We start from the raw sequence: 16,013 nt of genomic DNA, 5'->3' as shown, positions 1-16,013 counted from the left end.
AATGTTTGATAGTGTTTAATACATTTAGGATTTAGCCAGTCATAAATGATTCGGTATCAAAACTGAAAAGCTCTTTTCTTCCGAGGAGAATTCTCCTCCGGGAATTCCCACATTACCAGTGGCACTGTGGTTTAGTCCACAACTCGACTTATTCCCAGGATGGGAAACCATGGTTAACAGGTGAGAGGCAGAGGTTTCATCTGAACTGAAAGCCATGAGGTGTTTCACAGGAAGTGTTGGTGTGGTGAGTGGTCACGTTTAAAGTCTGCAGTGTGTAGAGAGAGGTTTAGTGAGCAGTGTTGGAGCTAATGAACAACAATAACCCTTAACATTCACATTTACATGTTTATTGAACTCCCTTTTGTTAAATATTTTTTCACAAAAATAGAAGGTGCACATGAATCAGCTCGGCTCTACCACTAGGGCAGCGCCTTAGGGTTTTGCTACAGAGTCCAGAGATGGTTCTGACCCCAGTGATCAACATGGTCATATCAGTTTTCTACCACTTCAGCAAAAAAACAAAACAAAAAACAAAACAAAACAGCCAAACATGAAGTCAGGGACCTTTAAATCTGGGATTTAGGGGGGGTTTTTTTGTTTTTTTTTTAAAACAACTACACAAGTCAAAATTCTACCTGCAAGGCAAGAGCCCTCTGCAACACTACAGCAGTGTATCCAACGAGCAGATGTAATGGCAGGATTGCATAGGGTCAGGGAGAGAGACAGGACCTGAGAGAGACAGATGGGATCCAGGGAGAGAGACAGATCCTCAGAGAGACAGACAGGACAGAGACAGGTGTCCTCTGCTTCTGCCGGACTGTTGAGATATTTTCTGAGCTCACTAACACAGTGCCAAGCGAAGCGGGCCAACCTCTCGCAGGGACAGATGGAGTTAAGAAACCGAGCTCCTGCAGGTGAAGGACACATGGTCCCCTCCAGCTAAACGGGGACGAATATTTAATGAGCTCTGTTCTATCCACTGATGAGCAGCTCAGTTATTGTTTGGCTTGTGTTAGTATAATTCATCCTCACTGAGATCACAACCCATGCATTCACTCAGGAAATGTGCAATGGATCTGAGATTAGAGGAGAAGAGGGGAGGAGGAGGAGGATGTGCTTATCGCAGACGTTGCTATACCAGTCTTTTTTTTTTTTGATAGTTAAGACATCCAACACAACTGCAGACACACCCACCCACACCCACACCCACACTTATATATACATACAGTACTCTTTGAAACATTGTGCACAACAAGGTCTTAAATTAGATGTAAATACTGAACTACACTCATGCTCCAGTGTGTGTGTTAGGAGAGCCTGGAGCAAACACTGCTACGTAAGCAGGAGGAAACTCACCCACCAGTCGGGTCATTTAAGGACCCAGACAATCAGGAACTACCACACAAGCAAAAAGACAAAAGAAGAAAAGAAAAGATACAAAAAGCCATTTTGCAGTTGGTGCAAAGACATCAGGTCAGACTACACAGGGCGGCTGCTGAGGGAGATGCTTAAGGATTGTCCTTCTGCCATCTAGCTGGAACAGTACATCACAAGGAATTAAAAAGAAAAGATTTCACATTCGCAAAACACAGCTCAGCACATATGACAAAGATAGAAAGATTTCTTCTTAATAACTGTGACCAATATACATATATCTGTATTTTTATATGGAGAGTCATTCCAAACACTCATTCTCTAACACACTATTCATATTCACATATAATCTTAACCATATATGAAATACTTCTTTAAAGTAATGCATCATAACGTATACTATGAGGGCGAAAAGACGGTTCTGGAGTTTGTACACATGAGAAGAGATTACGTCCTAGTGCTCGGGGAGATATTGCAGATATACATCAATTTGCATGTACAATTCTGGACACACGCACCACACCGACAGTATTTACACGGTGGCATCAGGGTGAAGGATGACTGAGGCAGAAGATGGAGACCAGATGGAGACCAGTGTGATGGAGCAGCAGTGCCACGCACGTCCATGTGTGTGTTTAAACTCCTAACGCACAGCCATGGAGAAGGAAGGCCGAGATTAATGGCACAAGTGGAAACACTGTGGACTCTGAACTCCACCCTCACGCCCAGCCTACACCCCCACACAGAGGACGGCTGCATCTGTCAACAGTGCCTCCAACGTGCGCATGTGCGTGGAGGTTTTGCTCTACACCAGATATGCGCCCGGAGGACCGAACCAGTGCACGGACACAGGACCGCACACACGCACCTAAAACTGCGACCAATACAACTCAGACATGAAGTCTAGGTTCTGGAGAAGGCAGATGCATGCAAGAACGTGACGGATTGTGTGTGTGTGTGTGTGTGCGCGCGCGCGCGCGAGCAGTGGATACTGCACCATCTCGATGGCCAGCCAAGAACAGACGCAGGTGGCGCCATTCTGGGGTGAATGAAGACGAGCATAAAGGAAATGAGCCTGTGATGAACAGATGAACGGAGAAAGAAGAAAAGAAGAAAAAAACAAAACCAAAGGGATGGACGGATGGAGAGATGCAGAATAACAGATGAGGAAAGAGGTAATGAAGGAGGGGGAAAAGATGAGACGACCAGGGGCCAGCCAGAATGGAGGAAGGATGAAGAGATGAGGAGACAACCAAAGGAAGGGTGGAGTCCGAGGAGTCGCAGAGCGGAGGGCTGGAAAGCTCTACAGGTCGATCAGCTGGTCTACCAGCAGCAGGGAGCGGGCCAGGCTCGGCAGACTGGACTCAGAACCGCCGCTGGCGCTGAGAGAGGCAGCCCCTGGAGGCGGACCAGCCACGGCACGGGAGAAGGTGGTAGGCGCACGAGGGGGTGTGGGGCGGGCGGAAAAGACGTGGGGGGGGGAGAAAGAGAAGGAAGAAGGAAAGAACAGAACAGGGTAAGTAGTCATGAGAGTGCAGGTCTGTAACCGTGGCAACCTAAAAGCCACGTCTTGTAAATGTCGCTGTCACAGCAACCCAGAAACAAACTACAGAAGGTGGAATGTTACAGCACAGCAGTGGGTCCTGACCCTAACTCTAACCCCTGACCCTAACCCTCCACGGCTGCCCTCCTGACCCTGACCCTAACCGTCTACGGCCACCCTCCGAACCCTAACCCTCCAGAGCTGGCCTCCTGACCCTAACCCCTGACCCTTCACAGCCAACACCTTTACCTTGCGAGGTCTTGGACACCAGCACAGGAATGGGGTCAAAGTCGTCTCCCGCCGCCTCCTCCGCACCGGTGTCAAAGCCAGAGATCAGACACGACGAGTCTGAAAGAGTGTGTGTGTGTTGTACAAAGTGTGTGTGGGGGTAGAAAGACAAAGCAGTAGGATGAAGAGTTCAGGGGGGTGAAGGAGTGAAAAACCAGAATCAATCAATATTCTGTCTGTCTTGATCAATTAACATTGCCCAGTTCAGTCTAGCTGAAAGAAACTGGCAAACTGTGACAGAAAGGAAAGAAATTTTCACTCTTACCCGTCACACTGTGGGCAGAGCCTCCTGAAACAGGTGCAAACTCATCTAGACAGGAGGCGGAGCCAGAGGACAGGGGACCGCCCAGAAGAGAGTCTTCTCCACTCAGAGCATCTAGTGAGTGACAGCAGAGAGGCTGACCAGCTGATGACAGAGAGGAGGGGAGCCAGACGCTACACCGTTACTGTGTTTGCTTTACTTTGACTCTTACAAGGTCCCAAGCGCTTCACTTCTGACAAATTGTGTGTGTGGGGGTTTTGCACTCTTGCCCAACACAAAGGCAGTGCTGCGTTTCAGGGGTCAGGCCTTACCCATCATCACGGCTGTGTCTGTCTGCACAGGGTGCGTCTGAGGTGCCACCAGGCCAGGAATCAGTGAGTCCACACACACCTCAATACCAGCTGTGTGTGTGTGTGCAGGAGAGAGAGAGACAGAGAGAGACAGTGACAGATGGCTTAGTAAACAGCAGAAACAGCTGTTATACATTTGAGTATCTAAACCAAAAAGTTCTTTTTGTGTCATTTCTATTTTAGAAGCACTTTCTACTTGTTGTAAAATGGGCCGTAAAAGTATTTCCCTCCTTTATTATTCCATTAAATATGCGATTTCCACACTCATGGCCAGAAGAAGGTAGCAGAGAGGCCCTGAAATCTCATCAACGCCCTGCACACGTTCACCACACCAACACGTGCCCGTTCCCTCCAACAGCGCTCTGAACGAGGCAGCAGGGACGCTTCAGACGACAACAACCCGCCCCACCCCCCAAAAAAGAAACTTTTCTATTTTAGAGCACAAACCCTGGATGTCTGCAAGCTTCATAGATGCAGACCAACCAAATACGGTGAAGCAGCTTTTAGCTGTTCAGCTACACGGAACAAAAGCCAACTCTCAGATGAACTTAGATGTTCTCCAAATGTAGACATTTTTAAATTCAGGTTAAAACATTTCTGGTCCCTCGCGCTTAAAGTACAATTATATTTCACCTATTATCTTAGGTGGGTGTACAGGTACATGGGTGTGTAGCGTACAGGTGTGTAGTGTACAGGTGTGTACCCTCTATTGTGTCCTCCACAGAGCTGCCAAAGGGATCGGCCAAAGACAGCAGGTCAGGCACCATGAGAGACGCGTCTGGAGACTTCAGGCCTTCTATAAGCTTTTCTGTAAAACAGATACACACAAACTCACTGCACATCACACAAAAGTGTGAGTAGGACACACACTCGCTAGGAAAAAGCATTTAAATGTCCACTTTTCCGAGGTATTTCAGCAGGAATTTCTCTTCAGAATATTCCCTAAGCTTCTGCAGGTCTGCTGGGGGGGGGGGCATCTTCATCAAATTATATTAGTCTTCTGTTCATATCTGCCTTCTTGCCCCGAGTCTTGCACAGAATCTCTTCTCTGGTTTTAGTGCAGAAATGTGATTATTGTCGACTGCAGCAAATCTTTCTCCAGCCCGGAGGGTCTCGGAGTATTCAATGTGACCGCCCTTCTTGACTGAGGAGGTTTTCTTCTTGTTGACTGACTCATCATTCTCTTTAGCAGCGGTTCCTCTCTGATCATGATATTCCACTTTTTCAATGTGCAGCTCTTTCTCTGCCCGTTTTAATGTTAAATTTACGTTGGTGCAGCCAACCTCGGCCACCTTGTCAGAGCTCCACACTGCCCAAAAACACATGAAAAAGCTCCAGGAGAACCAGCTGCGGAGGTGAAGAAATGACAATACTGACTGCGCACACACCTGGAACAGCCAGCAAACTAGCACCTGAATCCAAACCCAGAATATCGGCAGGTCTTTCAGCTGTAGAGAGAGAGAGAGGAGAGAGGAGAGAGAGGAGAGAGGAGAGAGAGAGAGAAACCCATTATAGACAGTGTAGGATCATCATGTGGGCTGGACATTGTCACAGTATTTCTGCATCTCAGCCATCCTAAAGAATCAGGCTGTAAAGAGCACTGCTATGTCCTGCTCAGCATATGTGTGAACAGTTTCATGATTGGCTTTTTTACATTTAGAGCGTGTGTGTGTGTGTGTGTGTGTGTGTGTGTGTGTGTGTGTGTGTGTGTGTGTACCTGCAGGCTGGAGGTTGGGGTCAGTGGAGTCCAGCCCAGGGACAAGCTCCTCTGTGGGCACACTCACGGGTTCTGCAGACTCTGCATGCACATGCACACAGTTGCTTTTATATCAGTCAGAAGTGGCGTCCACTGCCTCGCCCTGTCTCTGATCGTGTGATTTACCGTCAGCGAGTTTGGCGAAGTCCTTGTTCAGCAGCTCCTCGGCCGTGAGCTTGGAGAAGTTGTCGTCGCCAAATGGGTTCCACTGGGGCTGCTCAGGGCCGCTGGCTGAAGTGGGCGGCTGTGGGGTCGAGGGGGCTACAGTGCCGCCCTGCTGGCCAGGCTCATACACACACTGTTGGGAGGACTGGGGCGAGTTGGAGGGTGTGGCGCTGGCTGACCTGCCAGAACAGCACTGGATTACACCCTGTCTGGCCCAACAGAGCCCCTACAAACACCCAGCAACCACAACACAAAAGCTTGTGTATGCATCAGTACCATATCAACACACTATGGAAAGGTCTTGTTTGACATTGGCAGGGGTTGCGGGACGTTTCTTACTTGGACTGGTTGAGGTTGGGCGGGGGGGTTATTTGGGTTACGGGACGTTTCTTACTTGGTTACGGGACGTTTCTTACTTGGACTTGTTGAGATTGGCCTCGGCTGTGGCAGCCTGGAGCTGCTGTGTTGATTGGCTCACAGGAACACCAAACATGGCGCTGTGCGTGACATCACTCTGGATCCGCCTATGGCCTGCCTTCTGAGCCGTCCTTGGGGAGGAGGGCGGAGTCTGAGAGAGGCCAGGTTTTGCAGGCTGGAGTGAGAAGAAGAAAAAAGAATGAGGGAATACTGCATGGCAGAGAGAGGTACTCGTGGAAGATTAATCCCTGCAGAAGAAAAGTGAACGTCAACGAACTCTGAAAGGACAAAATACACTGAATTATGATGTTTATGCCATTTGGCAGACGCTTTTATGCAGAACGACTTACAAAAGTGCTTTGTCATTTCCTCATAGAACACATCCTAGTACAGTACAGTAGGTTAGAGTCCAATATACCAATGAACTAGAACACTGTAGAATACAGGGATCAATGGTGACAAAGTGTGAAACACATATAAGCTCTGTAACAGACAACACTGTTAGCATTTCAGCCATGACATGGGATCAGAAAAAAACAAGACGTCTCAGGCAGGAGGTGAGTGTTGGAGACAGAGTCCTAGCAGGGATGCCTGAGACTGGCAGTTCTCTCAGGGAAGAGGTGTGGCATATACTCTCTCCCCTGTCAATCACAGCAACACTGGCCAATCATGGGCATCTGTGAGCTCCATAAGGGGTATAATGCATCATAAGGGGTTGGACCGCGCTACCCTCAGAGATTGTTACTCCACCTCCTGACGTTGCAATGAGCCGCAGCTCCAAAAATGCGGTGATTGGCAGCAGGAGCCTCTGGGTAAGCATGTGACCACCATGGCTGGCTGCTGCTGTCTGACAGGGAGGAGAAGTGACTAAGAATACAATAATGAGAAAATTAGGGGGGAAAATGAGAATTTATGAAAATTCCTCATAAAACAGCAGCATTCGAGGATGACAGTAGCACTGTTTTCTTTATTAGCACACGAGGCAGTAAAAATAAACACATTCTGGAGAAATGATACGCCACTAGACCCGAAAGCTTATCCAGAAAATATATGCAGGACTCGTCTTCCAGTGAACCACCCAAGTTCACTGGCTTCCTGTTGTCACCATTAAAAGCCTGATGTCCAAAAACATCCCAGTTTCCTGCCTCCACTGCCCCTGCGCCGCATCTCACTCCCTTCATGTCTGAATCACCGCCGTCCCACAACACGAGGGACACGCACCTCAAGACTGTTCTGTACCAGCACCCCCTCCCACACCCCCCCCCCCCACACACACCCACACACACACACGTTCATACAACAGTGTCCCTTGCTGTCCTCAAACGTAGACTGAAGAGACACCCCATCACGAAGGGCTTGAACAAAAGCTGGACACTGGACTGTATTTTCCTGGAGTGTTTCCCTTTGATGGGTTTTAGTTTAACTGTGTACCATGTAGCTCTGGACTATCTGCTACAGACTGTGTGTCTCTGTGTGTGTGCAGGCGTGTCTGTGCGTCTGCCTGTGGGTCTGTGTGCGTGTGTGCGTTTTAGAGCTTACAGTGAGGTCAGTGCTGGTTAACTAGACATGCACAGGGTTGGTTACCATCTCCTCCGTGCTGGGTGGAGTGGGCGGAGTTGGAACGGGGGGCGGTGCAGACGGCTGCGGTGGGTGTGGCATCTGGACGGCTGGGCCAATCACAGGCAGAGGCGGCTGCTGCTGCGTTTGTTGTTGTTGTGCTGCCGCAGTCTGCTTGCGCCGAGCACTGCGTGCTGGTGCGGTGGGTGGGGCTGGGCTTGATGGGGCGGGGCTAGTCACTGCTGGAGCTCCGCCTCCTGGTGCTGCGGATGTAGCTGGGATTGGCTGCACGGGCTGTCACAGAGCATGAAGGCACACCAGACACACACATGCCCTCACGGTTTGTTTGTGCGGAGATTATATACACACACAATACTACATACTCTAGCAAACCCCAGACAGAACACATTACTTTGGTGGCTCAAGAACCTTATGTTGGACCCAATTTTCCCTTCAAGATCAATAGTTTTTCACCCATCCATCCACCTCTCTCTCATACTCTCTCTCTCTGTTTCTGTCTGTCTTTCCTGTGTAAGCCAGCCTGGTTTTTATAACAAACACACAGCACAGAAGAGTTCAGTCCTGAACGCTCTCCAGCTCCAGATGTTGGTTGTCTGCCATATAAATAAAGAACTCGGCACCGTTTTGCTCATTAAATCTTCTTTTCCCTTACTTGCCTGAGAGAGACTCTGCCAACAGTGCTATGTGGCATGAAGATATGCCCCGCCCCTAAACACGCCCACAGTCAAGCCCTAGCCCTGGACACACCCACATGTCTCACCTGTTTGAGCTGAGGCTGGCTGGTGGGCGTCTGCAGCACTGCAACAGGCTGAGGCAAATTCACTGTCACAGCTAGAGAGAGAGAGGGAGAGAGGGAGGGGGGGGGAGAGGGGAGAGAGAGAAAGAAAGGAGAAGAGAAAAGTGAGTGAGCCAAGATGCTACACACAAAATTCAGGACCTTCTACAGAGAAACTACGTGGCAAGTAAGAGTGTAAAAAAAGAACAAAGAAATCAAATCTCTGAATGGCCCATCAGAGGCTGTGTGTGTTCACATCTCAAATGTGTTATACGATCACACACACACTCTTTCTTCAGCAAGGCCATGCACTCTGTAAAGGAATATTTTAAATTACTTTTGGAAACCAATGTGTTCAGGGTATAAATACAGATCAGCAGGAATGACACTTCTGAAAAAAAGCTGTGTGTGTGTGTGTGTGTGTGTACCTATGGGCTGTGCAGGGCTGGCTGGAAGGTTGGCTCTCCTGCGGGGAGTGAGGGCAGCAGGCTGCAGGGGCAGGGCACCCCCTATAGGCTGAGGCTGGGACTGGCCTGCTTTTGGCCTTTGCCGAGGGGTGATTGAGGTCTCAGTGGTGGGAATGGGATCTGTGAGCCTACACACACACACACACACACGCGAACGAAGAGAGTGAGACAGAGCTGTGTGGTTAGAGACAGACAGTGGGAGGCGGGACCGGGGGCGGGACCAGGGGCAGGTACCTGGCCTTTGTCTGTGTCTGGCTCTTCTTAGCCGCTGCCTCACTCGCTCTGACCGGTTCAGGGAGCTTTGCAGGGAGTGGAGAATTCTGGGAAAGAAACACACACACACACACACACACACACACACACACACCTCAAATCTGCCGCCGTTCAGAAAGGAAAAAGTCAGACATTCACGAGAGCGGAAGGACCGACAGCAGCAGACAGCATGAGAGCGGAGACATCCACAGGGAGGCACAGCAGAGGGACACACTGACCTTGACATTCTGCACAGGACAGTCCTGCCGGGCCAGCTTGAAAGCAAAGTGGGACACCTGATAGATGTCCGGCCTTTTATCGGGATCCGGCTCCAACATATAGCCTGATCCGTCAGCACCGCCCACACCCAGAGCCACCACAGGAGTAGGACAGAAGAAGGAAACATCAGGGAGAGATTAATGAGACACCCACAACCGCAGCAGAGAACCTGTGTTATGATTGTGAGGAGACGCATGTGGGAGTGTTTTTGATGAGACTGGTCTGCTGATTATAGAGCGGAGTGGTGTGGTCTGATGAGGAGAACTCACGGATCAGACAGTGCATATCATGGGAATATCGAGAGCTGTCCGGAATGGTAAAGTTCCCGTCACAGATAGCCACCTGACTCTCTCCAAACGGCAACGAGAAATAACACAGCTTATAGAGCAGACAGCCCAGAGCCTGGGTGATGAGCGCACGCACACACACACACAGACAGACAGAAAGACAGTCAGTCATAGTTTGTAACCCTTGGTTGAAAGCACATTCAGTCTGTTTCTAAATACACATGCGTAGGATACGCGTATAAGGATACTGACCCAGATATCTGCTTTGGTGGTGATGAGTTTACCATTATACAGGTTCACCATCTCAGGGGCACGGTAAGACAGTGTGGTATACCTACACACACACACACACACACACACATCATAAACAGTGGCCTATATACATGTAAGAATACAGCACACAGCACTTAGCAGTTTGATTTCAGTGAGCTGCTTTAGGACTTGTGCTAGCACACTGTGGCTGGGAGCTGGGCTACTGCTATAACAAGAACACCAGTCGAGAGAAAGCGAGAGAGGGAGATACAGAGATATAGAAAGCAGTAGAGCGAGAGGTTGAAAGCGAGAGTGAGGAAGAGGAAGGAACCAGGCAGGGGAACTGGAGCACGCCCATTAGAAGCGGGTTATACAGGCCCATACTTCTTGATCTCCTCCTCCACTGCGGTGACCCCATCGTTCTGGGGGTTCTGGAACTTCCTGGTGGCACTGCCAAAGTCACACAGGACGTAGTGGTCACGCTCATGGAGCAAGATGTTCTCCACCTGAAAGGAACCGAGAAGTCACCACCTTCTCACTACACACACCAGGTGTTGCAGCCATATAAGCAGAGTTTCCGTATTGCCAAAGTCAAATTTATTTATATTAGCGCTTTTTTACAATAGATGTCATGAAGCAGCTTTACATTTGTTTACAGCAAATGTCAGAGTCAAGTGGTTCGTATGCACCCATTTGTGTAACGTCTACAGAGTACATAAATTCAGTAACCCCACAAACCTTACACACCAAAAAGTTGCATGTGTCCAAAACACACCGGTTCCATATAAACCCTCCGCCCTTAAAAACTCAATGCAAAACAGAATTAAAAAGTGCTGAATATGCACTGCACGTGACTTATGATCAGCCCCAACACGTGACTCATCTGCTCCGCTAAATACGGTGGACGACCATCAACATGAACATCCTGAGAACATCAGACTACCTACAGCTTTTCATCCTGTGCAGAAGTGTGTGCCAAAGGTGGCGTCTGTACTCACAGAAGTGTGCCAAAGGTGGTGCTGGACTCAGTAAATGCAGTAAAGACACTGGAGCTTCACTGGAGATCAGATCCCCACTTAGTGTGACGTTGAGTGTAATTCTTTTATTTTCAGCATTACGATCAAACCACACTTGTCAACAAAATGAGGTATTTTTCCACTAGATGGTTCAGTCTATGATCCCCTAGGCCTCTTGGCACAAATAGTTCTACTGGTCAAGTAAATGATGCAAGGATGACGTAAACACATGGTCAGACGGGATGAGAAAATTGCACATCAAACCAGCTGTCTGAATCTCTGTAGATCTCCCTCCATTCACGCTGGAGTAGATGACTTCAGACCAGTCGAGGTAAAATGAGGAAGTTCCTTGGTTAAGAGCTGGCTTCATGTTCACCTGTTTGTCCTGCTCTGCACTACACTGGGAAATGGCCCACACACTCAACTCTGATTCCTGTAAACACCATTAGAGGTTTTACATGTAGAAGGGCACAAGGTCAAAGAAAACCTGACAATGGAACAACTTGGAGTTCTAACAGTGAAATGAAGCAAGCAGTGAAGGAGATAGACCAAAATTACATCCAAGATCTACATTTACATTATGGCATATATCTAACACTTTTATCCAAAGCATATTGCAATTATGACTGAACACGTCTTCGAATAATTCAGTGTTAAGGGTCTTGCTCAGGGGCCCAACAGTAGCAACTTAACAGTGGTGGGACTTGAACTGGCAACCTTCTGGTACCTTGACCACTGAGACACCACTGCATAAGATTCATTTATGCAAGCAAGAATTTTTTTATGTGGACATTAAACCCCTTCATGAAGGTCATAGCTACAGTGTATGAGAGCAGAAAGGTGTTTATTCAGTGATTGAGGTCCAAATGCTGGATGATGAGGTCCTGTTGACTGTCTAATGTGAAGTAGAGGCCATTTTGAAAGATTAGCTACTCACACCATCATCTGATTATCCCAATGACTTGGAAGCACCAATTCCAAACCAGCTTATAAAAGTAAAACCACTTCTGCCCCCTTCTTTGGTCCAACAAAGACGACTCCCATGTTCATCAGCACTGGGGGCAGACCCAATACACTGCAGACCCATTCTGGAAAATATGGCTCAGGTAATACCTTCCATTGCTGCAACAATGACAGAAATGGAACAAAACACAATGAGGTTTCACAGTTGGTAACCTTGTGTTTGTAATGGATGAGTCTGCATCCAGAAATTCATGACCCATCACTGAAAAGATTAAGGATTTTGTCAAGCTGCTCTTCTAAAAACACAAGCAAATAAATTATAAAGACGATCAGTGAGCTGTATCTGTTATTGAAATCAGAGTAATGCTGGGCCCCAACATTATTAATGGGCTTCCAAAAAAGTGTAGATGATGCATAATATTAAGCATCGATGGTTTCCTGGCAACTAATTTTCTTTTGTTATTTTCTGTAATTGATTACTGAGCAACAGTTAGGGACCAGTGTGCTGTAGCTGTATGATTAAAGTTTAAAAGTTTCCATTTTGTGTATTACATTGGTTTGTTGCGTAAAGTTTATGACATTTTGTTCACACTACAATTATTCATGCTGCATGTTGATGTTTACGTGAGGAGGTGCTGTTCTTAGTCTGAAGGACGGTAAAAGTGGCCGTTTAGATTAGTTAAACGCATGTCGGCGTGCCGCCCTGCCACGGTGAAGACTATTTACGTCTTACACTTCGCCGTTCAGATTCACTTTGCTCAGTGTGATTTTGGTTTGGATTTATCTTTGGATACGTTATTAATACTCTGGAACAAAAAGCCACATAAACTGATAAAACTTGGTCTTTTGAATTTGGGGAGACATCCAAATTCCCAAAGTCATCAGCAGCTGAGTCAGGCCCACCCATGCATCACCTGCTGTACCAGGCTACAGGAGAAATCTGCAACCTAGACTCTGACATCATTTCCCCAACAGTGGAAACTGGACATCTCATAGTGGTGTTTATAAGGGATGGCAACACCAAGGTTGTAGGTTCGATTCCCAGCACACATAATGATACATGTAAAATCACTTGGGATAAGAGTGTCTGCAAAATGTTCTAAATGTAAATTGCAAATCATGGCCTATGATAAAGTGAGCAGACAGCTGTTAGTGAAACACCCATGTTCACTGCCTGAGACAGACACAGTGGTAAACGCTGAAATACAGCTGGCTGTGCAGGACAGACTCCAGCCGTACAACAGCGCAGATGAAGTGTAGGGCAGAGAGAAAAAAGGGCAGAGCGTGAAGAGATTCTGTCCTGGTAGCAGAGCAGGATGGCCATGTGACGTCTCTCAGATATACTCAAACGCTCCACAGATGGGAGCAGGTGTCCTGCCTGCCTCTTTCACGGTATTAGAATAGAGCTTTCATCCAAACACAACCCACAACAAACGCCATTCTCTCATTGGTCACGATGCCCATTCATTACAGCTCTGCACGAATGCAGTACTGCACCACTGAGCAGTACACTCAAGACTTCTGTAGGCTGCCGTTAGCCTCAGAGAGAGAGAGAGAGAGAGAGAGAGTACCTTCAGATCTCGGTGGATGATGGGCACTTTGCTCTGGTGCAGCTGGGCCACAGCTTCACAGGTATCACAGAAGATCTGCAGCACTTCAGACTCTGAGAACCCAGTCTGCAAGCGTTGGTTCATCAGATTCACCACCTGACCCCCTACACACACACACACACACACACACACACACACACACACACACACACACACACACACGTTTGCTAGAGTCAGGGTGGTGTTGAGAAAAGGCGTGGACAGCACTGAACAAAGCTTCAAATGTTCCATCCTGTTATTAACACTGGCACCATGAGCTCAGCACATTTCTATGAGGAACTGTGGCCGTTTTTCACACGGCAACCCGACGCAGACCAGCAGGAATCAATCACCCATTAACCAGACTCATAAATACATCAGCAATCGATTGATCGAATGGACGTATTGATCAGAATTCCTCCAGATTCAACCTCACTGATGTGTCAGTAGAAGTATTCCATTCTGTTACATCACTGGCCCAGAACTGACCTGCAGTGACAGACCCAACCAGTTGGCCACTGTACACAATGCAACAGGGCAGGAGGGCAGATGAGTGAGGCAGTCAGCATGCTCACAGCACAATTCATCTCTCTGCTTAGTTCAGGAGCAGCAGCCCACAGCCGGATGAAAGACTTCAGTACTGTAGGAGATATGGGGGTTTCCATGGCGCATGTCTCTCTCTCTCTCTCTCACACACACACACACACACACACACACACGCACTCACAAACATCTACTTCACCATACATCTGTCCTCACTGTCAGTGTCTATGTTTATAAAATATATACAGCATAACCTTCTGCTTTTATAACTGTTTCCACTGTATGAACTGGTGATTGTGGGAACTCTGGTAACTGCACCTGCACCAGTTACATTCAGTAAATGATCCTTCAAGTTCCCTTCAAGAGACCACAAAAATGGTCAGACAGGAAACTTCTATAAATTACAAAGACAGAGTTTCAAAAATGCAGCAGCACACACAAATGAAAACATTCCATCAAGACCAGAAGGAGGAACTCGTATGTTGTTCTGCAACATTCAATATGACCTTCTCCAAGATAACACACAGGGTTACACTTCAAGTGCTTAGGAGCAAAAAGCAGACAGGCCTCACGTTCTCACTGAACTTCATATGACTTTTTTTGTATATTATTTTAAAAAGTTTCAGATGACACAGCCTGAAGGGGGATATTAAAGCTGCACTTCTGTCCTCAGGAATTTGTTTGTCAGAGTGCTGGAAGCCTGCCGGAGTCTGGCGTGCATGGAAGGGAGCAAGCACACTTCTCTAACCGTCACTTCACTCTCCTTCCCAGCAATAGCCGCAGTTCCTCCACAGCTCTCAGCCCTAAAGACACGGGAACGACTGAGAGAATTGCGAATGCTAACCATATCCACAGCAGAAACGCCTGCAAAGGCGACCGATCGCAGGGTAGACGAGCAGACAAACCAAAGTAACAACAGGGAAAAAGAATTTCTGTGTTTCCAATCTGGATGCAGTTTTACAGACGTCTGCTGGCTCCTGCAGACATACATGGTTTATATTGCTAATAAACTTGCATGCAGGGCGGGGGGGGGGGGGGGGGCTGTAACTGAAGGCAGGTCACGCAATGATGGGAGAAACCGAATCTGGTGTTAAGGTGTGTGTGCCCCCATGTGGCAAACTTACAAATGTGCAGCAAAAATCAACATCCTGTCACGTCCAGGTACAAAACAAAAATAAAAATGATCAAACAAACAAAATCCTGCTAAGGTTTTAAAATAGAGATTTTGACTGTAAAATCACTTCTTGTAGGGTTTAGTTCCAAACCCCTGATCGGCCATAGCTGACCTAATGAACTAAACACAGTTCAAGGAGGATGAGAGCTTGTGACCAGAGAGTTCAGGTCCACCTTTGACCTGAAACAACATGAGCAGGTTTGACCATTCTGATGAAGTCATACTGGGCAGAGTGGCAGTTATTGGCTCATGGTCCTGCCCCCCCCTCAGCTACAGGAACTAGTAGATGTGCTGTGGTGTGGTGCTGGGTGGATGTGGCGTGGTGTGGCGCTGGGTGGAGCTGAGACTCACCTCTGCAGAAGTCCATGAGGATAAGCACCTCCCACACATCTCCGCCCCCCACCGCTGTCACACTTGAGTCCAGGAAGCCCACAATGTTCTTATGTCCAGACAGATCCCTCTGTGAAGGTCAGCAGGACAGGAAGAGTTAGGCCAGTACCGCCCGGGAACGCAATTAATGTACAAGTGGTCAGTATAGTGGACAGTACAGTCACAGACAGTACAGTTAGTGGTTAGTATATCCAGTAGTAGTTATCACTGTCGTCGGTAGTGACCAGTATAGTCATGGTTAGTGACCAGTAATAATAATGTATATTAGCAGAGGTAGGAGTGAGAGTTCAGGT

The 16,013-nt window shown here is 47.8% G+C and overlaps 1 protein-coding gene across 5 annotated transcripts in view; it reads right to left on the bottom strand.

Moving 5' to 3' along the window:
* aak1b (AP2 associated kinase 1b) overlaps positions 1–16,013 on the bottom strand; it is a 37,478-nt gene that overhangs the window by 18,373 nt on the left and 3,092 nt on the right. For 2 of the 5 annotated variants that reach the window (XR_004777071.1, XM_027018241.2), the window contains exons 3-20: positions 15,682–15,790; positions 13,596–13,738; positions 10,430–10,551; positions 10,046–10,127; positions 9,776–9,908; positions 9,467–9,570; positions 9,210–9,295; positions 8,937–9,103; positions 8,494–8,564; positions 7,740–8,006; positions 6,155–6,330; positions 5,700–5,917; positions 5,535–5,615; positions 5,206–5,265; positions 4,521–4,625; positions 3,779–3,868; positions 3,471–3,611; positions 3,167–3,265 (exon numbers count right to left, since the gene is read on the bottom strand). Coding sequence is in view for 4 of the 5 variants with exons in the window: in XM_027018241.2 (XP_026874042.2) it covers positions 3,167–3,265; positions 3,471–3,611; positions 3,779–3,868; positions 4,521–4,625; positions 5,206–5,265; positions 5,535–5,615; positions 5,700–5,917; positions 6,155–6,330; positions 7,740–8,006; positions 8,494–8,564; positions 8,937–9,103; positions 9,210–9,295; positions 9,467–9,570; positions 9,776–9,908; positions 10,046–10,127; positions 10,430–10,551; positions 13,596–13,738; positions 15,682–15,790 (2,254 nt within the window). In the remaining variant the exon portion in view is untranslated. Of the gene's footprint in view, positions 1–331; positions 2,773–3,166; positions 3,266–3,470; positions 3,612–3,778; positions 3,869–4,520; positions 4,626–5,205; positions 5,266–5,534; positions 5,616–5,699; positions 5,918–6,154; positions 6,331–7,739; positions 8,007–8,493; positions 8,565–8,936; positions 9,104–9,209; positions 9,296–9,466; positions 9,571–9,775; positions 9,909–10,045; positions 10,128–10,429; positions 10,552–13,595; positions 13,739–14,102; positions 15,022–15,681; positions 15,791–16,013 lie in introns of those variants that run through there. The other 3 variants (XM_027018245.2, XM_027018242.2, XM_027018243.2) reach the window with 3 other exon arrangements.

Source organism: Electrophorus electricus, chromosome 17, assembly GCF_013358815.1.
Source record: "Electrophorus electricus isolate fEleEle1 chromosome 17, fEleEle1.pri, whole genome shotgun sequence".
Lineage (NCBI taxonomy): Eukaryota > Metazoa > Chordata > Actinopteri > Gymnotiformes > Gymnotidae > Electrophorus > Electrophorus electricus.
This window is presented reverse-complemented; position numbering and strand designations above follow the sequence as displayed.